The 27,136-nt window shown below is 41.5% G+C and overlaps 1 protein-coding gene across 2 annotated transcripts in view; it reads right to left on the reverse strand.

Annotated features, from left to right (window-relative positions):
• TMEM181 (transmembrane protein 181) overlaps positions 1-27,136 on the reverse strand; it is a 36,555-nt gene that overhangs the window by 3,690 nt on the left and 5,729 nt on the right. The window contains exons 2-17 of one of the 2 annotated variants that reach the window (XM_063124494.1): positions 23,706-23,750; positions 21,305-21,408; positions 19,141-19,196; positions 18,077-18,197; positions 16,619-16,740; positions 13,421-13,537; positions 11,048-11,128; positions 10,030-10,129; positions 8,564-8,694; positions 7,880-7,971; positions 5,803-5,860; positions 5,034-5,136; positions 4,891-4,942; positions 3,858-3,940; positions 976-1,065; positions 655-721 (exon numbers count right to left, since the gene is read on the reverse strand). In XM_063124494.1, coding sequence (XP_062980564.1) covers positions 655-721; positions 976-1,065; positions 3,858-3,940; positions 4,891-4,942; positions 5,034-5,136; positions 5,803-5,860; positions 7,880-7,971; positions 8,564-8,694; positions 10,030-10,129; positions 11,048-11,128; positions 13,421-13,537; positions 16,619-16,740; positions 18,077-18,197; positions 19,141-19,196; positions 21,305-21,408; positions 23,706-23,750 — 1,422 coding nt within the window. The remainder of the gene's footprint in view (positions 1-654; positions 722-975; positions 1,066-3,857; positions 3,941-4,890; positions 4,943-5,033; positions 5,137-5,802; positions 5,861-7,879; positions 7,972-8,563; positions 8,695-10,029; positions 10,130-11,047; positions 11,129-13,420; positions 13,538-16,618; positions 16,741-18,076; positions 18,198-19,140; positions 19,197-21,304; positions 21,409-23,705; positions 23,751-27,136) is intronic. The other variant, XM_063124495.1, reaches the window with a different exon arrangement.

Here is a 27,136-nt window from a genome sequence, read left to right on the forward strand (position 1 = left end):
AAACTTTCCCCCCAAGGCATCCAAAATATAACACACGTAAACCGCCCAGAGAGCTTCGGCTGTGGGGCGGTATATAAATGTAATAAAATAAATAAATAAATAAAATTATTCAGCAGTAAATGTATTTTCCTTGATCAAGGTTTTGAAGTCAGTCATTAAATTGCACGATTCCCTTAATGCCCAGCAACCATTTTAGATACTGATAATTTCTACAAATGTTGAACACTTCGTGCCATACCGGCTACTTAAAATGTGGCCTAGTATTATTCCAAGCCATTCCACAAGCACTACATTCCTTATGCTTTCCTTTCATTAGTTACCCACCATTGGTGGCAGGGTGGTTTTCAAAAGGAAAGAAAAAGTCCAAAGACAAACATGAAATGCTATCGCTTACATTTTATAAAACCCAAGAAAATTATATTAAATCAATGATACTAATATAAACATTAGGTTGTATCTAATTGTGTCCTTCTACCAGTAGGATAGACACCATTTGCTGGATCAAATTTCCCCACCGCAACTCTGCTCCAATAAGGCTGGCGGGGAGGGCGCTCCCCAGAGCAGATTTGGGGAATATGCAGGGTTGCAGGGGAGAGGAGGGAAAGGAAAACTTCCACTGCTGCTCATGTAATGTTAATTCAGCCCTTTACTTACCCATAAATCACATCATCATCTGAGTCGTTCAGCATGGAGAAGGCAGGGTTGTCTTTCAATTGAGACTCTGAAAGAAGTTGCAGGAAAAAGTTTAACAAAATACATCTCTCCAGATCTGCAGGGAGAATTATAAAGTATGTCATGTTTTTCCAAGCCCTTATAATGCATGCCTCTTCCTCCTCCTCATATCCAGTACCAAAGCCCGCACATAGGTCAAGGCCTGAATATTTCAGACAATAGTATAACATGTCACCTTTTTGCAACAGAAATAGAACAAAATAAATCGACTTACCAAAACAGAAAAAAATAAGGTTAACTTACCATACAGGGCATTTTTTGATGGAGAATACACAAAGGCTAATGTGTACAGGTAGAAATTCAACAAGCCATAGAATGATAAGAATTCTGCAGGTAGTAAAAGTCAAGGATATCATGCCAAACAGCACACAATGCTCACCTCTGAGCACCCAAGTCAAATATTCTCCACATTTATGTAGGAAGTGAGCACAGACATATCCTAGACCCAAATGAAACATGTAAGAAAATAATTGTCTTCTGAAAAAGAATATGTCAAATCAGTTTTCTCTCCCCATCTAAAAGCAGTTTCACACTTTAAAGCACTGCTAATGTACAAAGCTGTCCTAACATACACAGCCATCACCAAGAGCTTCTAAACAGGTTCTTTGAAATGTCCCACCAACATCTGGGTTGCATATGGTTGGGATATGGAGAGGGCCTTTTCTGTAGGCTGTGCCAAGGCTTTAAAACTCCCTACCTAGAAAACTTGGCTTGCCTACTCTTTGATGACCTTCCATCACTATAAGACCATTTTTCCCCAACTGAAATTTGTCCTGCCAAATCACTAGTTTTAATTTCTGACATAACAGCCCTTGGAGTGTTTTGCCTGCTGTTGCTATCTCTTAACTGTTTATTAGTTGGCATTTTATTGACATTTTAAGATGTTTTTCTTCTGTTGTAAACCGCTGTAATGAATTTGCCAGGCACTTCCAGGACAAAATCTTTGACATCCGCCAGGACTTAGACTCCAGTGTTATAGCAGTCGAATCTAGTGAGGTATCCAGAGCGCAGGCTTGTCCTGTTTTCTTGGATGAGTTTCAGTTGGTACAGCTCGAGGACGTAGACAAGGTGCTTGGACAGGTTCGCACGACCACCTCTGTACTGGATTCTTGCCCCTCTTGGTTAATAAAAGCTAGTAGGGATGGAACAGCTGGCTGGGCCAAGGAAGTGATTAATGCCTCTTTACAAGAGGGAGTGGTCCCGGGCTGCCTGAAAGAGGCGGTGGTGAGACCACTCCTAAAGAAACCTTCCCTGGACCCGGAAAATCTTAATAACTATAGGCCGGTGGCAAATGTTCCATTCCTGGGCAAGGTCCTTGAGCGGGTGGTTGCGGGCCAGCTCCAGACACTCTTGGATGAGACTGATTATCTGGATCCATTTCAGTCGGGCTTCAGGCCTGGTTTTGGCACAGAAACAGACTTGGTCACACTGTATGACGACCTATGTTGGGAGAAAGACAGGAGAGGGAGTGTGACTCTGTTGATTCTTCTCGGCCTCTCAGCGGCTTTCGATACCATTGACCATGGTATCCTTCTGGGACGACTTGCTGAGCTGGGAGTGGGAGGTACTGCTTTGCAGTGGTTCTGCTCGTATTTGGTAGGTCAGATACAGAAGATGGTGCTTGGGGAACATTACTCGGCCCCATGGACTCTTAAGTACGGGGTCCCGCAGGGGTCGGTTTTGTCCCCCATGTTGTCTAACATTTACATGAAACCGCTGGGTGCGGTCATCCGGAGCTTTGGAGTGTGTTGTCATCAGTATGTTGATGACACACAGCTCTATTTCTCCTTTTCATCTTCAGCAGGAGAGGCTGTAGATGTGTTGAATCGGTGCCTGGCTGCGACAATGGACTGGATGAGGGCTAATAAACTGAGACTCAGTCCAAACAAGACTGAGATGCTGTTAGTAGGTGATTCCGCTGACAGGATGGGGGATGTTCTTCTGGTTCTGGATGGGATTGCACTCACCCTGAAGGAGCAGGTTCGTAGCTTGGGGGTTCTTTTAGATCCATCATTGTCACTTGAGGCTCAGATGACCTCAGTGGCATGGAGTGCCTTTTACAAACTCCGACTGGTGGCCCAGCTATGCCCCTATCTGGACAGGGATAACCTAGCTTCAGTAGTCCATGCTCTGGTAACCTCCAACTTAGATTACTGCAATGCACTCTATGTAGGGCTGCCTTTGAAGATGGTTCGGAAGCTGCAACTCGTGCAAAATGCAGCAGCCAGATTGATTTCGGGAACCAGAAGGTTCGACCATATAACACCAGCTCTGGTCCACTTGCACTGGCTGCCTGTATGTTTCCGAGCCCAATTCAAGGTGCTGGTTTTGACCTATAAAGCCTTACATGGCTTGAGACCACAATACCTGACAGAACACCTCTCCCGACATGAATATACCCAGTCACTATGTTCAACATCTAAGGTCCTACTCCGGGTGCCTACTCCGAGAGAGGCTCGGAGTGTGGCAACGAGGGACAGGGCCTTTTCGGTGGTGGCCCCCAGACTATGGAACGATCTCCCTGATGAGGCTTGCCTGGTGCCAACACTACTATGTTTCCGGCGCCAGGTTAAGACTTTCCTCTTTGCCCAGGCATATGGCAGCACATCTTAATAACCCACATGCTTATTTTTAACGGTTTTTAATGCTTTATGTATGTATGTTTTGCGTTTTAGAATTTTAAATTTTGTATACTCGTTTTTATCTCAATTTTAGAATTTCTCTAAAATTCTATGGGGGCGGTATATAAGTGTAATAAAATAAATAAATAAATAAATAAATAAACATCTTGAACTTTTTGATGGAACGTAGTGTAAAAGTATATTTTTAACAAATAAACTAAGCAAGAACTGGGGGAGCAATCAAGATTTGGCAGCTACCTGTGTCTACTTAAAGAGGTCTGCCTTATATATCAAGACTCGCATTATTCTAGCAATGCAAAATAGCATTTGCACCAAATACAAAATTCTATGTGGATGGAAGTGGAGAATGCAAGTCCTAGGTATAACTGGCCACAGAACCCATCTTCATTATACATGGAAGTGTACTGTACTAAAACCACTCTCATCCCCCACATATAACATTTGACTGAAACATCTTAACAGGATGTTACATTAAAAGGATATAGTTGTGATAATGAATTGACAGTTCAGCCACAAAGTTGTCCTGTAGAACCTGTGCTCCAAAGCGCAGATAAAGTATAGCGATGCTGCAAATAGGGGGAAAGAAACCAAGGGTTACTTTACATTCAGAAAATCTTTTTCAAATTAAAGCTCAGTTGAAAGGAATAAAAAAGTTAGTACTAGAGAAAGTATCAGCCTTCCTAATTAAATCGATAATTGGAGCACAGGAAAAGCCTTATTTTTAAAACATGAGTATATTGACAAGTCTGGGAGGGGGACAGCTCAGGGTGGAAAGGAAGACTGTGGCAACTATTACAGATCCAAAGTTTTGTCCCCAGTGGTATGATATACCTCTAAGCTAGTACAAGGGCCTAAAGCAGGGATGGGGAACATGTGCCCCTCCCCGATGTCATTGGACTGCAACTGCCATCATCCCTCACCACTTGCTAGGCTGGCCTGAGGTGATGGGAGTTGTGGTCCAATAATGTTGGAAAACAATACATTCCCCATACCTGGTCTAAAGGAATGGGACAAAGAACAGGATCTAACAGTAGGGGGCAATGGGAGGTGGAGGAAAGATGATGGAAGGGATTGTGGGGAGAAGGCTGCCTTCAGTCTTTTTTTCTTTAAAAAATCTGGCTGGCTGAGGGATACTGGGAGTTATAGGTCCACAGGGAGGGTAGCAGGTTGGGAAAGGTCACTCTACTGAATTGCAGCTTAGTATATTACACAGCATATGCAAGATTTATCATCTGCCATACTGGAAGTTATATGACCGAGAATGTTCTTCAGATAAGTAGCCAGTGTGGTGTAGTGGCTAAAGTGTCAGACTGGGAGTTGGGAGATCCGGGTTCTAGTCCCCACTAGGCCATGGAAACCCACTGGGTGACTTTGGGCCAGTCACAGACTCTCAGCCCAAGCCACCTCACAGGGTTGTTGTTGTGAGGATAACATGGAGAGGAGGAGGAGGATTATGTACGCCGCCTTGGGTTCCTTGGAGGAAAAAGGTGGGATAATACAATACAGTAATACATACCTAATGACAAGCACAACAAATGTCAACGCAGTCAAGAATTTCAGCCTGAGATCTGAGAAAAGGAGAAAAGGAGTGTTATCTGAAAGCAGATGCAACACTGGAAGAACAACTCTGCAGCAACAATGACAAAGAACAGAGCTTACCAACGTAGGGCATGTTACGGAGTTCTGAGCAGGCCCTGATTATCAGGAAGAGAAGATACAAAATGTACACCGTTGCCACCACAAGGAAGAAGACTTTCATTCCCTGTTACAAAAATATATTAACAAGTTTTACTAACTTTATTCTGATAACACTAGGCTTCCTCCTTTTCCTCCCCATTTCAACTATTTTATACCAAACACAGAGACCACCAACTCTACGAGATGACCCATCTATCCACTATAGTTCAGCAGAAGAGGATGCAACTTGCTATATCAGCTATCCCCAACCTGATGCCTACCAGTTGTGATGAACTACAATTCCCATCTTGCCCAGCCATAATTGATGGGTGTGATGGAAGTTGTAGTCCAACATATTTGGAGGGGACCAGGTTGGGGAAAGCTGTTCTACGTCTTGCCTTTCAGAGAAAAATCACTTGTTTTGACAGGAAAAAATCTTTAAAAAGGTAGTCATGGACACACAGAGCAGAGAAAAGCACTGAACAATTCTCTGGATGTGTGCACATACCATAAAGAGGCACAGAAAAGGAAGAAAGAAAGCAAAGAAGTATCAGAAATTTTAAATTTTTGAAAATTTGAAAATCTTACAATAAGAAAAAAAGACAAGAGGAGGACAAAAGACATACTGTTTCATACAAAGGACATTAGATGGACAGACAGGCTGATGAAAATAGCTCAATATTTTTCAAAATCTGGTAGACCATTCAGGATTTCCCATACAAGCCCAAAGCATCACTTAACACTAACTTACCTGAAAGTTATTTCCGTTAATCCCATACTGGTATGTTGGGTCATGTAGTTCATTGACACTAAAAGAAAGAAACCCACCAAGAGCGTGAACGTAAGGAGTTGTAGGTAGCATCATAAAGCTTATAATAAATACACTGAAACTAAAATTTTGACATTTAGTCTTTTCTTTCTTCCTTCAAAAGACACGGGTTTAGACCATTTGTTAGTATTCTCAATACAGCCATTTACTATAAAGATTTAAGATCCTGTTCCAATTTGGGCCTATTGATGTTAATAAACCATTCCTATTTCCAGAAAACTGATAATGCTTAAATAGTTCCATCCAACATGTTGCAAATGGTACTAGGGAAATATTTAAAAATCCTAGGTATAGTGAGTTTGGTTCAGAAGACTGTCAAGGAGTCAGTGTTGAACTGACCCAGCGTCCTATATGCTGTTTGTAAATGTATACAGACACCTGCATAGTCTACCATACTTGCTATGCATAAGTAGGCTTCTCACACAAGATAATTGGTACCAAGCAAATACAGCCATAGCTTCTTGGCCCTTGCAAAATGATCTCATCTCTTGAGATAAGGATGTTGTTCTTCACTCCCGTGAGGGGTGAAAAACAAGCCCGACTTTCTCCTGAGAGAAAGTGACGCCCCCACTTTCTCCAGCAGTGCTTCAAGACAGGCTGTGGAATTTAGGAGACACACCTATAAAATTCAGCAGGCTGGTTTTGCTTTTTGGTCTCACTCCAAGGGGGAAAATGTGCACCACCAGTCTGAAGAAATCTGTTGGCTTGTGGGATGGCATCTCATGTGCTGTGGGGACCCCAGCAAACAATCATTTGTGACAGACAACTGCTCTGGTCTGCTGAAGGACATGTAAAGTATCTTAACATTTATCATCTGTGTAATAAATGAACTGTTAACATGATCCATTTGTGAATTTGACTGGGACCTGACAGAATCAGGACCCCCCAAACTAATACATTAGGCCTACTCAGGGCTGAATACATCCTGTCAGTTTTTAAAGGCCAGCAACAAATTTGTATATGCCTTAGATTTTCCAGATCCTGTATATACATATTAATGGACAATACTGATTTTCAACTTCTGATCTTAGTCACCTCTTTAGCTACTCTTATGGGAAAAATCCCTAGTTTATTTCCTGTGTTATGCTATTTACATTTCAGTTTAGAGTAAAAATAAAGATGTTTCCCTCAAAAGCTTTTGATTTTTGAAGCATCGTATTACACACAATTCTTTATGAACACAGACATACTGCATGCTAATAGTTTAAACTAAAGTTTTAACTATAAATTCATTTTCACATTTAAAGTATGTTTTATCTATATATTTAGCAGCCATTCCAGCAGGTTGAACTGAGGGAGATGAAAAGGTGAGCATGGCCATTCCACCAGCCCTACTGAAAGAAGGCTACTTCCTTTTCTCCTCTTTCCTATCCATCCCTTTTTCCTTGTGTGTGATGAGTTTTTAGATTGTAACTTCCGGTTCCATTGTGGGTTATTGTATATTGCAGGAAAACATTGGACACATGTTCATAGCCAGGCAATCAATATAGCTTAGCAAATTCTCTTTTAATATAATCAACTACCATCAGGACTGGTGCAGGACTATTTTGTGCCCTAGCAAAGGTGAGCTACTTGCACACACACACACACAAATTGCCAACTTCAATTCAGCTGTTCAAGAAGAGTTTCTGAACTATTATATTTTCCTGTTATTATGTTTTTTCTTAAAACAGCTAATTTGTATAAAACTGTGACCCTTAAAGGTCAGTACTGCGCCCCTCTGAGGTCTGCGCTCTAGGCAGCTGCCTAGTTGGCTTAATGGTAGCGCCAGCCCTGACTACTATGAATGAATACAGCAGTCATTTGAGAGCATTTTCTCTATTAGTAAAACAAATGAGAAAAAGGGAAGTGTGGAGAAACCGTGAATCTCCTTATGGCTGTAACAATTAAAGAAAAAATGAAATACGGGGAAATAGGACTGCAAAGACTTCCATTAAAGTACTGCTCTCCTTGTTCACTGTTTAGCAATCAGAGAGGGGAAAAGAAGGAAGTTACTTACGTCTGCCATATTCCTAATGTTACAGAAGCCAACCACAGAAGACCAACAATAAGGAATTTAGGAAAATAGAATGTTATGCACTTCCTTTCTCCCTAATAAAAAAAAGACAGATTAAGAAAATTAAACTTGCTTTCAGCCATCAGTTAATTTACAATATTGTGAAATATTAATACACATTGCAGTAGTTTGTCTTACTAGCTGGAGTCAGCCTGCAGTTTGAAAATCTACCACTCTTCAGGGAATGGCAGTTAAATTTGTAGAGATTCTCTCTTGTAACAATGGGGTTGTGTACTCCCTGTAACCAGCCCTGGTCAACAGTATGGCCAGTGCATTCTGGACTGGGTGATGTTTCCGAACACTTTTGAAAGGCAGCCCCATGTAGAGCACACTACAGTAGCCCATACAGGGTGTTACTGAGGTATACGTGACCATGGCCAGATCAGACATCTCTAGGAACGGCCACAGTAAAAAGGTTGCAAAGTAAATTACACTTGCTGTTTTAACACGTGAGTCCATCTGTTAATATTATTTATTCATTTGGAGTCAAATTGTTCTAGAACTATTATTCTGGATAGGCTTTAATAGTGACCTAAGTAATGTTTATCCAATAAAAAGTAATGAACACACAGAGACATAAAAATGAAGGACAGAATTTAAGTAGCACTAATCTTATCTTCTCCTTACCTGCACTCTGATCCCATGGTAGACACAGAGCCAGAACAGCAGCAATGCACACAAGAATAGTGACTGAAAGAGGTCGTCTAGCATTCCAGGAAACCAACTGTTGATCAGGAACGAGAGGGGGAAAAATGGATCTGCAAGGAAATGGAAGACAGAGAGTCACAAGACACCACTGCAACTCCTACGATAAAGTGTTCCCTCTCTGCCCCAACCCGCTACAGTCTCATGACAGGAACAACAAGTAGGTTGCAATGTGTAAGAAGCATTTTCCATAGGCCATTCTCAGAACTTTCTGCTAAGGATTTCAGTTCAGTAGTGTTCTTGGAAGGAATTTAGTGATAGGACACCTCCTACTAAACTTTGTGTTGGATCTAGGATTAAATGCACATACAGAGCTTCGGAAACTGAGCTCCCCAGCCCCTCCTTTCCATCACATCCCTTCCCAAAAATGTTCCACTAACAGTCAGGGGACCCTGATGAATGGGCTGTAGTGCAAGGGGCTGAGGAAGAATCCCCAAAACTGGGTGGAGGCAGTGCCTTGGAACCTAGAAGACTGAAAGCAAAAATTTTATCCATAAGCTCTGTAACTGCTGCTAGGTTGATCTGACATCTGATATAACCATCCAGGGAAAGGATAACTGGGAGTGGGTCTAAGAGACAAGAGATTGCCAAACAAGGCATGGGAATATCTGAATATTCATCATATTTGTAAAGCTGCACTATGAAAAGTCACTGGTACTTCCCATTTTTATTTTTAGTATGTGAACTTGGGCACTGTCTTGAAGCCAAAGATCATGCTAGTAAGCCGGTAACAGAACTGTCATTTGACACAGGCTTCTCAGTGGCCATCCCCAGACTCTGGAACTCCCTTCCTACAGAGGCCTGTTAGCCCTTTGCTCAGATGGCCTTTAGTAGCAGGCAAAGACTTTTTTGGTTAGGCAGGCCTTTGGCCTCTTTTGTTGATTGTTTTCTCCTGCTGCTGGATAGATGATTTTAAGTCTACTACTGTTGTTTTTATCTGCTTTTGCTTTTCAGCCACTTGTTTTATATATTCTTAATAGTTTTATTTTATTATATTTAATTGTTAACCTTTTGTTAGCTGCCCTAGGCTGAAAGATGGGGAAAAAATGAATAAATCAAACAAACAAAGAAGCCATTCCAGTACTCAGTCAAGTCTGAAATTCTTCCCCGAGATCAGGAGTGGGCAATTTGTGACCCTCTAGATGTTTTGGCTTACAATTCCCATCACCTCTAACCAACTTAGCTAATTGTGAGGATTGGCAGGTGTTATAGCCCAAAACAACATGTTACACTAGATCATACTGGCTCTCAGACTAACTCCATTTTAAAACACAGTATAATTGACTGATTTTTTTTCCTTTCATAAATCTCACCCATGTGAAAAAAGCAGGTTTTGTAAAGTGTAGTCCCAGAAACCCTTCATAGCAGGATCTAATTCATATAAATACCATTATAAAGCAATAGCAGGGGAAGGAGGATAGACATCCACTTCTGCTCTATTCCCCAGTCTCGCATGGAGAACTTGCGCAGGGAGTGAGCAAAGAGACACTGCGAAGGAACACAAAAGAAAACAGCAAAGATTACACATTACCCATTTGTCTTCAGAAAAAGGGAAGAGGAGGAGGGGTGGAGGTAACACATCTCACATTAGAGAGCAAGCTCTGCAGGGATTTCTTGTGTTTCAGAGATCAGAGCAGACAGTTGATGGGCAAAGGAAGTAGCTAAAATCACTGGTTTTACATAGGGCAACATTTTGCCCTAGGAGAACAACAGTGCCAAAAAAAGCCACAGAGGCCGTGTGTGTGAGTGTGGTGGTGGTGACATAATAGGTAGAATTCATCCACAAAATGCCTTCAGCACAATGAAGAGGGACCAACTCCCCCTTCCCCCTGTGCAACCTCAAAATCTGCTTTGAAGGGCTTGGAGATACTCTGGAGGAGCTGAGAAACTTTTGTTGCACAAGGGAAGCCTGTTTGCGCAACATTGGTTTCTGTCCCAGGTACCAAATCTACCCCCTTATTTTATTTCTGTTTTCTTCTTTCTTTACTGCTCACACTATTTTGAATCCCACCTATGCCTCTGGCCATTTTTCTTGCCTCACCCCACCCCCTCCGACAAAGAAACATTTACCCACAAAGCTGGGTAATATGTGTTTCGTTAAACTGTAGACAAGAAAGCTTTCTCTCAACTATCTTTGAGAACCTCTGGCATAAATCAACTCTAATGTTCTGGACAGAGCAGAATGAACAACAAAGAAAACAAGAAGAGCAGACCAGCAACAGGTGAAGTCAAGTAGAGGCTAGTCTGTCTTAGGAAGGGCATACCTGCCAACACTGATCTATATTAGTTACAGAATAGCACAACCTATTTTTTGTATGATTTGGTCAGATGGTTCAAACACTAAACTCTCCCACCAGAGCCATCTCTGTATCTCATATTAAAGTTAACTGAGGAGCCGAAACTCACTGTGACTATGAAAGTGAGAACTACAAAGACAAATCGGAACCAGATTTCCACTTGCGAGAAGGCTGGGTTATATGTTTTCCACTGAAAGAAAGAAATAAACATGTTAATAATAATAAAAAAGCTCCAGGAATACAGATGGCACCAATAATATTTCACAGACATCATGCCAGCCAGCTGGACCTCCCTAATTAACCACCAAGGCAAATCCATTATATTGAATCAATATGGAAGGGTGAAGAATGATTCATCCTTTCTTCACATGGAAGGACTGATGGCCAACTCACACATTGGGCAGGTTCCAATGCTGATCCAACACCTCACCAACCTGCCCTTGTCCAGGAACAAGCATTTCCACTCATTTTAGGGCTTGCCTCTGGAACAGCTAAATTGCCGTTCCACAAGCAGTAGGGCCCACTCGTGGACTGGAAGTGGCCGGGGCTGGCTGTGCATGGACCAGAATTGGTGGTTAGTGTGGCGTTACACCCCACAAGTCAGTTCCCAAATGTATGTCTGAAGTTTGTAAGTCTGTGGTTTTTAGAATGTTGGCCTGAGTGGGTGGAGTCAGAATGTCTGGGGAGGGGGAGGAGTGATATATAAGGGAATGACTGAGGAGATTGAAGGAGACTTTTTAGGTACTCTTAGAGTTGTTAGTGCTCTCTGTGTGTTAACTCTGTGTTTAGAGTACTTAAAGTCTGGAGAATTTGAGGTTCAGTGTAGAGACTGCTGTCTTTGGAGTGTGGTGTGCACATAGTTGATGTATATTAAACAATACTGATAATAAAGAAAGCTCAAGAGTGATTGTGTGAGAGGAAGGAAAGCGCGTATGTGAATGGGTGAAAGGATTAGATGAAAGGCTTCAAAAAGGTTTTAAAATGTTTTAATTTGAAACAAAGCTTGTGAACTTTTAAAAAGAAATTTTAATTATTTTGTTTTAACTACCACAAAAATCCCACGTGTCTGTTTGGCATTTATCATCTGAAGTTTACACATTTAGCACCCACTCTGACAATAATTCACATCAGCACATATAACTCACAGTTTATATATTGAAATCCTTCTCCATTTAACCCCTTTCTCCACATAGTTTGGAGGAAGGTGGTTTTTATCCCTCGCCTCAGGCGTATCAAGCGGTGGTGCTTGGCTTGAGCAGGGAGTAGCCTTGGCCGGGTCTGGTGTTCAGAGCCTGTGTCGTGGCAGTTAGCTCCGCTCGTGGATGGGCAGTGTTAAATCCTGCCCTTTTATCTTTGGTGTATCTGAGACGCTTCACTATGGTTCCCTTCCACATCAACACGTACAGCGCTATCATGAGAAGTAGCTATATCGAATTAACTGCCTATGCTGTGCATGCTTTCTGATATTACTAGAGTGGTGTGGGGATGAATTGTGTAAAAATCAAAAGACTCAAATTATGAGAATTTCACAGAGACCAAAGTCAGTATGATCTTTCTAATGTAAATTTATACTAGCTAAAGGAACAGCATGGAATACACAAAATTCCATGTGGAACCCAAGCATCATAGCATATCAAACATACTCACAAAGATATAACATGTTTCATTGTAAACTCAATAACCTGATTCCTTTCAATGCGAATTTGTCCAACTTGAAGCACACCCCCTAAAACTTGTTACTTGCCTCTAGGGCAGCCTTCTTCAACTTGGTGCCCTCCTGTTGTGTTGGACTACAACTCCCAGCATCCCCAGCCAACTTCTGGAGGGCTCCAAGCTGGAGAAGTCTGACCTAGGCCATGTCAATTGCTGTACCAGAGTACACATTATGGGCCTGTTCAGACCACACACTAAACTATGGTTAGGCCGCTATTTTTTTGGCAATAAATGGTTAGTGTGCATGTTTAAACCATGGTTATACAACCAACATGGTTAGGAATGGTTCACATGACACACTAAGTCATAATGTTTAGCTCAAAATTATTAACGACTATGGCTTAGTGTGTCATCTGAACAGGGTCTATATTAGCATTTAGAGGCCAGCTGACAACAAACAGTGTGGAAAACAGAGGTGACTAATTACCTCTTTATTAATTTCTCTGATCCTCTTTCAAATTTGTCCTTTAGTAATATAGTTCACAATAAAAAATAAAAGGTATCGCCACACAGGCTTGTTGTACTATTGAGACCATCCACAGATGCTTTGCTCCCAGTCCCACCAAATTCTGAAATGTGTCTGGCCGTGAGAGGGCCTTTTCAGTGGCTATACCTCAGCTTACAAACTCTTCCCCCTTCAGACGTTCATTTGGCCCCTCATTACAGTCCTTTCACATTACTGGGAAATAGCATGCCCTTTTTATGTAATACAAAGATTTAAAATTAAAATTAAACTTTCATTTTCTTTTCCTTTAACTATTACACTTACTGTGAAGTTGTAACTCTTGACATGGTAGTCATGCGAAAGTTTCCCAAAGTCGACAGTGATCACATAGCGAATGTAGTTCAGGTAACCAAGATGAACCACAATAAATTCAGCACATTGCTATGAAGGCACATGGGGGGGAGGGAGGATTGGCAGGGAAAGAAACACAAGGATAGTCAGAACAAAATCACATGGATTGTCTTTTTACACTTCTGGGCTTTCAAGCCATTTAGGGCTGTGTTGACTGCTACAATAAACATAGTAGCAGTTTAAAGTTGTTACCTGTTAAACAAAAATAGAGATGCATTTCAGGTTTTTTTGCATAGACTTCTCGACACAGAGCATGAAAGCCACTTCACTCCAGTATTTGGTGTGACATGATACTGTCACTTTTAAGTTGTTCATCCTGGCACCTGACATAAAGAAGAGACTAGACGGCTTGCACCTCCGGATGAATGGGGAAAACTACTTAGTGAGTGATCTTGCCATGAGGTGGTCAAGTACACAGGTAAATATTAAAAAAATATGACTTCATCAAGGAGCACCAAACTAAATGCTGCATGATTGGGTTTGGCATAGTAATCAGAAAGTAGAAATGGATACCCCGAGCACAGAGTTGTAACCCTTCAAGGTGTTACATTAAATTGGTTTTAAGTACAGTGGCCAGACAGAGGTTCTATGAGAACTGAGAAGTACTGCCGTGAAGAGATTTTGGTCCATTTTGTATCCACCATATTAGATCCACTGTCTGCTTTGCCCAAAGCCATTTCCCACTCTATAAGAACCCCAAACTCCAGGCCTTCAGTGTTCTGGTGATCCTCGCCAGTCCCACTGGCTCTCAGACCCTCCCTCCTTTGCTGAAGTCACTTGGTTCCTGGCCTCCCAAGATCCAGTATCATAAGCTCTTGATTGTGTGACAAGCCCAGTTGTCCTGCTTGTATCTGTTGGAACTTGTTCTTCCGCTGAAATCACTTTTAAGCCATGGAACTAGAGATTCTGCTACAGAGCCTTGCAAAACTTTATTCCCTAGAACACACATTTTGGCCACCTAGGTTAGCCTTCTTTGAGGCTTCCTTCACTGAAGAGTTTCCTCACACCCTGGTGCTACCTCCAGGAAGGATCCAATGTGATCCCCAAAAGAGTATCTTTCAGCTCTGCTGTCTTCTAGAGGTCTTCTCCCTACAAATCATAGCCTCAATCACAGTACCCACTTTGGGCATGTGTGGGTGCATGTGTACAGTAATTCAATCAATCTATTTTTCAACTAGTTTTTGGTAAGAGGCCCAACCACTTTAGTGCAGCCTTGCCCTAGTCAACCAGTGTGAAGAATCATGACCAGGTCTCCTATTTACTGTATGTGCTTCCCCTTATTTCCTCTCCATGGTCATTGGGATCAAGCCAAATTCTTCAGAAAAGTTGGTTTGATAGGCAATGAAATCTGAAGCTTTGGTGGCTTCAATGGTGCTAAAGGTATGGAAGAGAAAACAAGAAGAAATGGTTGGCATACCAAGCACTAGAAATTGATGAGTCAGTGTTTACTATAGATACCCAATTCATCCTGCCTCACCACGGTGACTCTGCACAAGGACCAGCCATTGTGTACTGCCCTAGCTAGAGACTCTGTGAGTTGTTTTCTCTCCCTGATCTGGCATTACCTTCCCCAAGCCTCTTTCTTCTTTTCTCATTCCCAGATAGCTTTAGAGCCCCAATTTACCTAGCTCCATCTCCTGCAGGCTCTTTAGAACTATAGCCCAGCCCATTTAAACCTGGACTCATCATGCATGTCTGAAGCCTAGTCTTCCATGCACAGCAACTCTTGGTTTAGACACCAAGCAGATCTTTGAGCTATTTCTCCCACCCTGTGCACGTATGAGGACATTATCCATTTTATTCTATGCATCATGTGTATAATATGCCTAAGATGGTTCGTCACATGAACTGATTGAATCCGATTTAGGAGTCATATAACTGCTTTATTATCACAACAAGCTATTTCCCCATGATTGATCATTTGTACATTTTTCATTCCTGTATAAATAAAATCAACTTTCCTCTTTGAATATATATGTGTGTGCATGCATGCACGCAATTAGCACAAATCTGCCTAGACTGATACAACCAACATCAAAGAGTCCTTTGACGAACATATCCCTGAATGTGGAAATGCACTCATTAATGGTTTGAGTTTCCCTAGTGAGAGCACCTCCATCCTGTTTCTTACATTAACTTTCTTTAAAACTCTCTGTTGTTCATAACATCCTGGGTGCTCTGTCCTCAAAAGACAAAGAACGAAGACTCATCTGGGACCACTGGTTGCAATCAACACTTGCAACAAGAGTGCTGGTTGGAGCCACAGCATCTTCTTGGAAATTTGAGCTAACAGATCAAAAAACTGTTGGGGCTGTATCCAAGGGCTGTGGAAGCAGAACGTAGGTCATCTGCAACCAATTTTATTTTTCTCTTCCTCTCCTCTGCAGCCCCTTGTACGCCCCCCCCCCCCAACAGCCAAGAAGGTCAGGTGCTCTCCTGAACATCATGGGCTGCGTCACACAGAACTGTACTGAGAGGGGGAAATCGCCCAAATTTGGGCAGAGAGATCTTGTACCAGTGGAGCTCTACTCGTGAAAGGTTCCTCTGCCCGATTTCAGAGGATTTTTGCTTCCCCCCTGCAGTTTGGTGTAACACAGCCTGCACTGTTCACGAAGGCCTCTGATCCCCTTGAGAAGGTTGTTAGGGTTACAGGGGTTTGAAGAGAGGAGGAGGAGAAAAGACTGGTTGCCTTCTATTTGCACAACCTCTCCACACAACCCACAGTAGCACTAATAGCCCTAATCTTGTTTTGATTTGAAGATGCCAGAAGCAGGGCTTGCAGATTCATATTTATAAAGCATGCACTCTGCCATTCAGATATATCCCTTCCCTTCACGTAGTTTTCGTATTATTATTATTATTATTATTATTATTATTAATAATAATAATGAGTTCATTCACCTAACATGAATAGTCAGTCCTCACTGACAAATGTTTTCCAAGATTTCTCAAGAAAGTACTGCCCATCACTACTCCCTGAAATGCCAAATGTAAACCTTGGCCCTCATAAGCTGCTATTGTGTTTATAGGTTTCTCTAACAGATACGCCCACCCCTCACCTGTTTAACATGCTTTTTAACTCCTCTGTAAAAAATTTCACAATGCATTTACCTGCGCACAGTTGAGCGTCCTTGTGCTGGTGTAATTTTCCTTGTTGAAATATCGTATGCTTGCATTCTCTGTTATACCACATACTGTAACCGACATATTAAACTGGGCTTTCCATTTATTATCTGAAGTTTTAAAACAAAAGTGAAATACTGTTCAGAGACTATAAGTTGAGGGTTGGGATACATCCATTCGAAATAAGAAAGCAGATGCAGTAACCCAAAATCAATGGATCCAATAGTACATTTCAACCCTCAACAGCGGCTGTGCATTGAAGCTAGCACGTTTTGAAATCATACCAAACTATCATTGTTAGTTGTGATAGTGATCTGCTAACACCTGCCTTCTATGATCTATGCCTTGCGAACATTTCCCTTCCTGGTGCTTGAGCTCAGCTAGTTCAAATGCCAGGGATTGGTGAAAAATAACAGCTGTCCACTAGTTTCAGAGCCTTCTGTTTTGGTGCCTGTATGCAGGACAATAGCGATTGGTACTTAGCACAGCCAATAAGAGGAGCACTCCAGAAAGCACGCAAATAACCAGGCCAGTAGATGTTACATACATCTGTAACTTCAGCATACAGGTGTGAAATGTGTCATAGAACTTGACATCCAGAGAAAATTAAAGCTGCTTTATTCAAAAGTTGCTTATTTCCATGTTCATTAAGAACAGATGCCTCCCCAAGAAGAGCTTTATCTGCAAAACTTTAATGCATCTATTTGCAGGCTTTGACTCAGTATTCAGATAACTACAATTACTGTTTATTTATATTCTGCCCTTTTACAAAGAGTACACAATACAGCTTACACAAGGACACAAAAAGTACACACTGGCATAGAAATACACACGGACTGCTATGTACATACTAAAAGCCATCATAAGTGACTATGCATAATGCAGGCTATTGGCCATTATCTAAAAGCTATTGCAGAAGCCCTTACATGTTTTATGAAAATTCCATGAGATCTGATGTTTTGGAGCACACTCTTATTTTCAGAAGAGCTTTCCTCAAGAGGAAAAACCCTCCTTCTGGCTAACTGAACCCACTGAGCAACCATAATGATATTCTTCTGGCACCTTACTTTCCATAAGATTTTGCATACAGCCATTCTATACCGACTAGGTGCTTATGTTCCTGGTGTAAACTGGCACCACTGGATAAACCAGGGCTGCACAGCACCAATCCTCTGAGTTGTATGCATTACATCAGCAATGTACTGCAGTCCACCACAGGCTTAATAATGCCCCCATTTCTATTGCCTTGAGTTGTGTAAAACAAGGGGTTTAATCAAGCACCTGACAAACTGCACCACAAAACTGATACAATATGTATGGCTTAGGCACCCCTACATTGTACACCCATGCAATGCACACCCATGCTTATGTATGTAGTTAACATACTATAATAATTAATATAGTGTAATAAAACTGTAATCCAAAATAAATGTTAAACACTCTTACCGTAAGGTTCTTCCAACTGCACTACACATGTTAGCCATAACTGCTGATTATAAGTAGACAATGGTTGTGAACTGAATTTATAAGTAGATAATGGTTGTGAACTGAATTTTAACAGACTTATCTAGAACAAAATGGAAACAAAGGTTACATCAGATTAATTCATTCTACTGTATTAGCTATTCTAGATTTTATCAGTAAGTTAAGGCCGGTGAATGAAACATCTCCATACATAAAACTGACCACCACATTCCTGTTAAGTGTTAATTGTCTAAACTTTATCTAACCCAAGATCAGGTAAACTTATTTAGCAATAATGGAGCATATTTTTAAAAAATCTCTCACAAACACGAGAAATTGTATGTTACTTGTACAAAATTAATATAACTTATACATATGCCATTAATGGTAACTCATAACACTTGTCAAAAAAATTTTTTAGAAAAAATTCAAACACATGATTCAATTCTCAGCCACAGGAAATATTCTAGTCCTTAAGAAACCTTGAAACCTGCAGGCAGCAAGCTTTTCTGTGGAGTGAAAGGTCACTTCACAGAAAGTTGCCTTGGATTGCTGAACCTTACTGCTCATTTTTAACCAGAAATATACCAAGAGTTCTCCAAGAAGATTCTCTCCCCAAATGAGTATATTTTCAAGGTCAGAAGCGAATTTATGGGCTAATATGAAGCAGCCAGAATCAGACTGCTAGTCCACCTAGCCCAGTACTATCTACTCTGCTAGCAATTCTCCCAGAGTCAGGCAGAAGTCTTGCAAATATGGCTATGTGAAATCTGTAACTGAAGACACCTGGGATTGAATTTGGGATCTCATGTGTAAAGCATATGTTCTACCACTGAGCCACGGCCCTTCTACTTCAACATATTACACAGCTATAAAGATTGTTACAGGAGAGGTACACATGTTGAAGTCATAAGACACAGCAAAAGTGTCAATGGTAATGTCTTACGACAAAGGTGGGCCATGACCTAATTCTTAGGCACTTCTTCATAGATGAAGCTATGTAAAGTCAGAATGCACATCTATAAGCACACTTTAACAACACTTACCTTGGATCCATTATTCAACTGAGGTGTTTCATGAACGGAATCAATGACATGGGGACCTATATACAGAGACATGGGCTCAATATTCAAATAGTTGTTGGCGCAATGTAAGATGCAAATGACTACCTTTATTACGGAAACCTTACACAATTACACAAAAGCACCTGTCATGAATAGCAATTAATACTTGTTTTACACAGATATCAAACGAAGGGAAATCTCTTATATGCATTCCCCACAGAATTCTACAGCACAGCAGGGTCTAACACAAGAGTCTAGCCCCAGATTCCAGTACCACATCCTATATAATTCAAAGACTCTTTATAGGACAAACAGCTCATCACATGCTAAAACTATGGGTTATATCACTTTAGACTTAATGCTCCCCACATTAAAAACACATGTTTTCCATTTATCAAGGAACCTGTGTGTCTTTTCTAAAGATGGACACTGATCTAAATAACAGTCGAATTTTATTTTTTCAAAAATGGTGGATCAACCATTGTACATTTCCTTGTCCTAACAGACCTAGGTGCCAGCCTAAATTCAACCTAAAACCTGCACAGCACCTAACAGAACAGCCTTCTCCAACCTGGTGCCCTGCCAATGTTTTGGACTTGAATTCCCATCAGCCCCAGCCAGCATGGCCTATGGTCAGATATGCTCAGAGTTGTAGTCCAAAACATCTGGAGCATACCAGGTTGATGCCCTAATGGCTTCAACATCAGCCAGCTTTCTTCCCCCACACCTTGCCTGATGAAGATTTTTGTGATAGTGCCCTGATATAGATTTTTGCATTTTCCTGCTCACAAAACACTTGTATATCAGCGAAAAGATTTTCTGCCTAGTCTTCTCCTTCATAGGCTAACTCTCTATGAGTATGTTGTTTCCTCCTATAAGAGAAGCACAGATCTGTCAATGGCTATGGAACCTCCATATTCAGCATAGTCAGGTGAAAACCAGGTGTTGAGCACAAACAATGGGAGAGGGATTTTGTCTTCATGTCTGGCTTGTGGGTTTCTGGCTAGCCACTGCTGGAAACAAGAGGCTGGAGTAGACAGATCAAGCGAGGCCCTTCTTATGTTTAAGTATTCAATCATGCAGCTCCCCACCTGCAGTCAAGTCCAGAAATGACTTTACCCTGTGATGAGCTGTTTATGTAGAGATTCTCTTAGTCAGATACCTCCAAACTTGCATTGGGCTACAAACCACAAACATGGACTTATGAGCGCACACATGCTCTTCTGCTATATACATTGGCAGAGGGTCAGAAGAATAAAGGTTAAAATAACAAGTAAGTTGCCAAAAAAAAAAAGGTCCCACCATTATTAAGCCTCACAATTATACTGCTAATAGAATGACAACTGTTGAACTCATAACTTGACACTTGGCATCCATGACCTACCTGATGAGGTCTACAATTGTGCAAAATTACAAACCAATCTGATACAAATTGCCACGTCTCTTACAGTTATAGAACATTTAGGTAGGGCTACCAAGGCTAGATAAAATTGGTTTGAGGGCCACACCCACAACATTGATTGGCTATCCTTGTTTTCCACTGTGACTACATTGCTATTGCAATAGCAATCTCATTTTTTCAAGTACAAGTTCTTCTAAAGCCAAAATGGTACCACTCATGCACAAGAGGAAGCTATCAGAAGACATGAGGAAACCATGAAGTTTGCAGAAGTATGCATTATTATTACTTGGGGGGAGGGACGACTTGAGGGAACTCCTGTTCCAAAATCAGCCCAATGAGGATTGAGCGTTATTACAGAATGCTGATGGGGGAGGGGGATAAGAAAAATAGTGTGGAGGGGAGTTGATGGCATTCCAGAAAGAAGAAATAGGCATACTTTGAACCTTTTGATAGTCATATGTGAGACAGCATAGAGTAAGGAGTACAAAGGCAAAAATGGACCCATGAGTAGGATTGGTGGGCAGGGCCTCTGGTCTTTTGTTATTCTTGGGTGACACCAAGGACCACTACTCTCAAACATTTGATGAATTCTAATTGCCCCGACTACTCATTACACAAATATAAGGAAAGTGTGCAAACATGGATACCTTTCAGGCTGTTTATCTCACTAACAAAGCAACAAGGGAGAATGTGATATAAGGATGCACAGAATCCAACCTTTTAAAGAAAAGGCAAAAATCTTACCTGCAATACCTATTAGGAGAGTCAAACCAAAACAAACGAAGAAGACAACAAAGACCAAGACAAAGTGGCGCTTGGACAGTGTATACAATCGCATTGGAGCCAGCCTGCAAATAAGGAGACCAAGAATAAGTCATTAGTTTTCTTACAGCAAGTACCTAATAACAACACTTTATGTTGTTGTTCTTTAAACATACCATCAGAAAGCTGAAGAAACAGTAAGCTCAACCCATGAGTTGAATAAGTGTCTGCGGGGTTGAATAAGTGTCTGCGGTATTCAATCTATTGATTGAGCTTGATGTCCAGGCTGCAATCATATACACACTTACCTGGGAGTAAGCCTCATTAAGTGCAACGGGACTTGTGAGACTGTGCTGTAAAGTGCTGATAAGATTGGTGGCATGATCATTCTAACCATATATCCCACAGTATGGCATACCCCTTAAATAGCTCTTTACACAGCAAAAACTCGCTTTCATATCAGAATAGTTTTACCACCTCTTACAAGAACTTTTCCCTAACCCAGAAAAAAATATTCTCTTTTATGGGTACTAAGAAATGGTTATGGTTCCATTACCTATGATGTAAAGACACACATTAGATCATCTTATAATTATGGAAATTTGATCTTATAATTGTCACAATCTTTATGTACATGTACAACCTACTGTTGACTTACATAGAACAGATATGCACAAGTGGCAAAATCTGCTGTTTCATCCAACAATAACGGAGAGATGAATTAACATTTTTCCACATGCAAGGCTGTCCTTGAAGCAAAAGAAAGGCAGCAGAAAGGTGTATTATGGGGCAGACTTTCAAACTATGGTTGGTCTGCCATCTATACATTAACCAAACTAAAACAGGATTAACCAAACTGTAACAGGTTTACTGAAAAGTCATGTTGACTGACCATTAGTACTGATTCTAGTATTCTGCCTATTAAACTCAAAACAGAATGAAAATATTATTTTGAAGCACTTTCCTCCTGTTACATTTTTCTCATGAAACAAATGCTTTTACTCTACATTACAGAAATTATCTGGTTAAGAGGAACAGGAGGAGGAAGCATGAGCAAAGCAAAAGTTTAAAAAGCAAGAGATTTTTTATTTTTTTTAAAAAAGCATTCTGCAACAAGTAGGGAAAACCTTAATCAAGGGCAGATCACCATGTTCAGCTGCAAACATGGGGCTGGGAACCAATCTGAAAGGCAGTCGAGTATGGGTGCAAATCTTCCCAAGCCTGTTTTTCCTTTACACAGATACCCAGCTACAGTTCTTCCAACTGGGGTTTCTAGAAGTGGTGGGGAAGTGATTGCAGGAGGAAAGTGGCAGGCAGGGAAAGTTTAAGCGTACACCCACAAATCCCATTGTGAGTCACCCCCCTGTGTGCAAGCAAGTACACTCACACCCCGCTCTGCAGCAGACACTGGCTCAGTTCAGACAATACATTTCTCAACGATGGTTTTAGAACTCCATGGTGGAGTTTTTATACCACCATTGAGAAACGTGTTGTCTGGCGGGAAAACTCCACCCCACAGTGGTTTTTTTGGGAAAACACTCCACACTGAATATCCACACTGTGCAGAGGAGAGTTCCTGCACAACTGGTGTGTTGCATGTTGTGTGGCAGGCTCCATGGAGTTTTCTGTTGCACTGAGTTGACTTTTGCCACTAGCTACAGAGTTCCTTGGCAAGAGCGGCGAAAGGAGTGCTGCTCTAGGACAGCTGCCAGGATTGCTTTTTTGCAGGAATGGCTGATGGGATACCATCGGGAGGACCAGGGAAGGAGAGAGATTGGCGGAACTGTCAAACATTGTGATGAATTTTACTCAACTCCATGGTAGCCCACAGTCACACAATGGTGGAGTTAGAACATGTTGTGTGGGGAGTACCTCCTAAAAACTCAACTGTTGAGTGGAGTTTTAACACTGTGTTGACTAATGTGTTGTCTGAACTCAGCCACTCTTTCCTCCATGTAGCAGGAAACGCAATGAGATCCAACCTGGTATTGTACTGGGCCAGACATTACTTTCTAGTTAAAGACAGCAGGGCAAGGTTGAAAAGGGGAAGCAAGAGTATACACAAGCTGGTGGCTTGCTCCCTTTTCATACACATAATGCCAGAACTGGGAGAGGAAAACACCACTCAGACCAAACTCTCCAGTCAGTCTCTTCCCATGCAATCCAGGTTGCAATGCCCCTAAGCAGAGGAGCAGGTGCACTGCAAGTAAAGCTTACAGGGCAATTGCTTCAGAACTATCATGCAAGCCAGCCAAGTTGCAGGGAAAGATGAGGCCATGGGGAACCAAACACATTCCAAGGTCACAATACAGAAAAGAAATATTCTCTCTTTGGGGTATTAACCTGTGAGCACAACACATCCACCAAGTCATCCCTGATTTACCTCTGATGCAACAGTCCTAAAGGGAAAGACGTCTTAACCCCATCACTCAGCAGCATCAGAGAAGAAGAGAGAGAGAAAACAGAAGATTTAAAGGAGGAGAAGGGAATAAAACTACCTAGAATTAATTCAGGGCATATATTGTAATCAAGAGTGACGAAGTATACCCATGCCTCTCCCATTACCATCTTAATTTAGGCAATACATTGCAAAAATATTTCTAGAGGAGTAATTGCCTTAAGTCTGTTGCAGCAAAAATAACAACGCATCTTGTAGCACCTTAAAGACTAATAAAAAAGAAAGGCAGGCATGCTGACCCATGAGGGGGTGAGAAATCCAAAATCCACAGTTGGGAAAGACCAACCAAAATGCCACAAAAGAATGTGCAAGCTTTTGTGTTTTCTAGAACTCTTCATCAGGCTAGATACTATAAAAAACAGATGATGGGGAAAGAAACAAAGAAATCCCAAAATTAGGCCAGATGTTATATAGAATGATCATATGAAAAGAAGAACAGGGCTCCTGTATCTTTAACAGTTGAATAGAAAAGGGAATTTCAGTAGATGTTATTTTTATACATGCAGCACCTGGTGAAATTCCCTCTTCATCGCAACAGTTAAACCTGCAGGAGCCCTGCCCTCTTTTGTATCTGGTCACTCTAGCTAAAGCACCTCCGCACTCCTCCTGCTCGGCATAGGATGCCTATCATGATAGGATTGCACCCTTAGACACTGGTATAGGACAGGAGTCACAATACGATTGCTCCCTTAGACACTGGTATAGATGTGGCAGGTGTCAGATTATACCTAGCATTCTGGGAACAATGGCTGACCTCCATTCAGGATAAAAAATATATTATGGTATAAGCTTTCGTATACTACAGTCCACTTCATCATATGCATGAAGTTAGAATAGCTTTCTAAGGGCGAAATGTCATGCATGTTAGGTCAGAAAAAAAAGGCCTACAACTCCCAGCATGCCCCAGCAATCATGGCTGTCTGAGGCATACTGGGAGTTATAGTTTTTTCCGTCTAAGCATGCATGGTATTGTGCCCACTTCACAAGGGGAGAGATTGCAGCTCAGTAGAATGCATGTGTTTCATGCAAAAGATCCCAGGTTTAATCCCACACATCTCCAATTAAAAGGTTTGAGCAGCCACAGGTCAATATCTCTGCTTGAGACCCTGGGGAACTGTTGCCAATCAGTTTGGAGAATACTGGGCTAGATGGATTGATGACCCATTTGCCATGTCACCTGTGCAAATGCATGTTCACTAATACAAGCACTACAAGCCATTTCCCTAAAGGCAGAAGTAAAAGCAGTGATTCCACAAGGAACCGCTATGCATTTACTTCTATTACCTACATCAATCACAGGTCACACTGAGATCTGCTTTTGGCTAAAATCCTATGCACACTTTACTTGGGAATAAGCTCAGTGAGGTCTACTTTGGAGTCAACTCAACCAGGTTTACTTTCCATGCCTCTGAATACCAGTTACTGGAGAAAATAGTGAAAGAAAAGACTTGTGAGATTCCCATAGGTATCTGGTTGGCTACCATGGGAAACAGGAGGCTGGAGAAAATAGGCTTTGGTAAAATCCAGCAGGGCTCTTCTTATGCTTCAAGTATTCAAAGCACTTCACATACATTATCTAGTTGCAATACTTACAACAACCCTGAAAGATAAGTCAGTATTATTAGTCCCCATATTGCAGATAGGAGGACTGGTTGAGAGAAAGTGGCTTGCCTACATGAATCCATGATAGAGGCAAGATTTAAAAGAGACTTCCTGATTCATAACTCAGTCTCTTAGTCACTATGATAGCTCAGCCTCTTAGTCACTTTACATACTTTATGTAAAACTTGTAGAATACTTAGAGGCACTCTATAGTGCCACATATTATTCCATTATTGATGTGCAAATCAATTTAAAAGTGTACAGTGTGAGTTGTTTCCAGCATATTGCCTAAATAGCCTTAATTTCTGCTTTATTCAAGGCACTGTCACTGGAAGTGGTCAATGTGAAAATCCGCTGGGACCTGATATGCTTGCTATGACAGGGATTCAGCACATAACAGGGAAGTAACCCCCAGGTTTTACACTGACATTTCTATCAGCATTTTAAGGTCCTTAGCAGGAAACACAAACAGGAGAGGTAGGAAATGATCCACTGACCTTGCCTCTTAGGGCACAATGCTATGTATGTTTAGACAAAAGATGTCCTATGTCTCCCAGCATTCCCCTGCCAGCCATGGCTCTAAACATGTATAGGAATGCACCTTTAGCCTTCTAGATGGCCATGTTGGCTGGTGATGCAGATGGTTTTAGTCCTAGGAACCTGGAGGGGGCCAGGTTGAGGAAGGCTGTTTTAAAGCTAAGACCAGGTTCTTTAACTTGTGTCTGTTCATTGCTTCTGACAATGAGAACGAATGCAGCAAACTAAGCTGATCTTGTCTAAGACATCTGCAAACATTGCAAACAAACCTTCAGCTAAGCAATCTTACTAAGGATCTGCAACTACCCCAGAGTCATTCATAGGTTACAAAGAAACAAGGGAGTGCACAAACAAACACAAGTGACACACATACTGTTTCTCTGTTTTCCTTGTAATATATTAATTGGAGCATGTAGGTTTCACCTGCAGGGAGGTCTACTATAGGGCCTCAAGTGATTTCTAAAACTCCTGGGTCTTCTCAAGGACAAAGTCTGCAAATTCACTTTAGATGCAACAGCAGAAATTAAAGCATAAGGAACTCATGGGCTTCATTGAAACATTTAAGCTAGCTCTTCTATGACAATGTAACCTAGCCGACATTCTGGGCACATTTACACCCAACGTCCAAATTTATATACCCCAACCTTAGTTTTATCATGGCTTTTGTGGTGTTGTGAGTCAACTCCTTCTCTCTTCCACTGTGCATTCTCACTAAAAAAAATGTAGCACAATCCAACCCACTAAAATCCATAAACGACACAAATTCATTTCCCTCACAGTTCACTAATAAAGATAGGGAAGGGAAGAAAACCCCATTCTTCAATACTTCGTTTCTAAAATTAATGCTATGGCTCAAAAACTTATGTAGAAATGACACCCGGATCTTAACAAGGGGTGGAAGTGGAGGAACAGTAGTGGTGCCTATATATAAAATGTGCATTTCACACGTGTTCAGAGGAACTATTACTTTCCAGCTTTCAGAACTCATCTGTGTCACGGACAGTATTAGGGTGAAGGCTTGAGTGAGCTCAAACCAGATGCTGGGGATATAAGGTGGGGGGAGGCTTTTGTCTCCATGTTCTACTTGTGAGCGTCTGGCGGGCCACCGCCGGGAGCAGGTCCCTGGACTAGACCTACCCAAGCAGGGCTTTTCTTACGTTCTTAAGCCCTGCACTTTTCGCCAGCCTCACTAGGCAGGATAGGAGCCATTCTCTCGC

This window comes from Elgaria multicarinata, chromosome 4 (assembly GCF_023053635.1).
Source record: "Elgaria multicarinata webbii isolate HBS135686 ecotype San Diego chromosome 4, rElgMul1.1.pri, whole genome shotgun sequence".
NCBI lineage: Eukaryota > Metazoa > Chordata > Lepidosauria > Squamata > Anguidae > Elgaria > Elgaria multicarinata.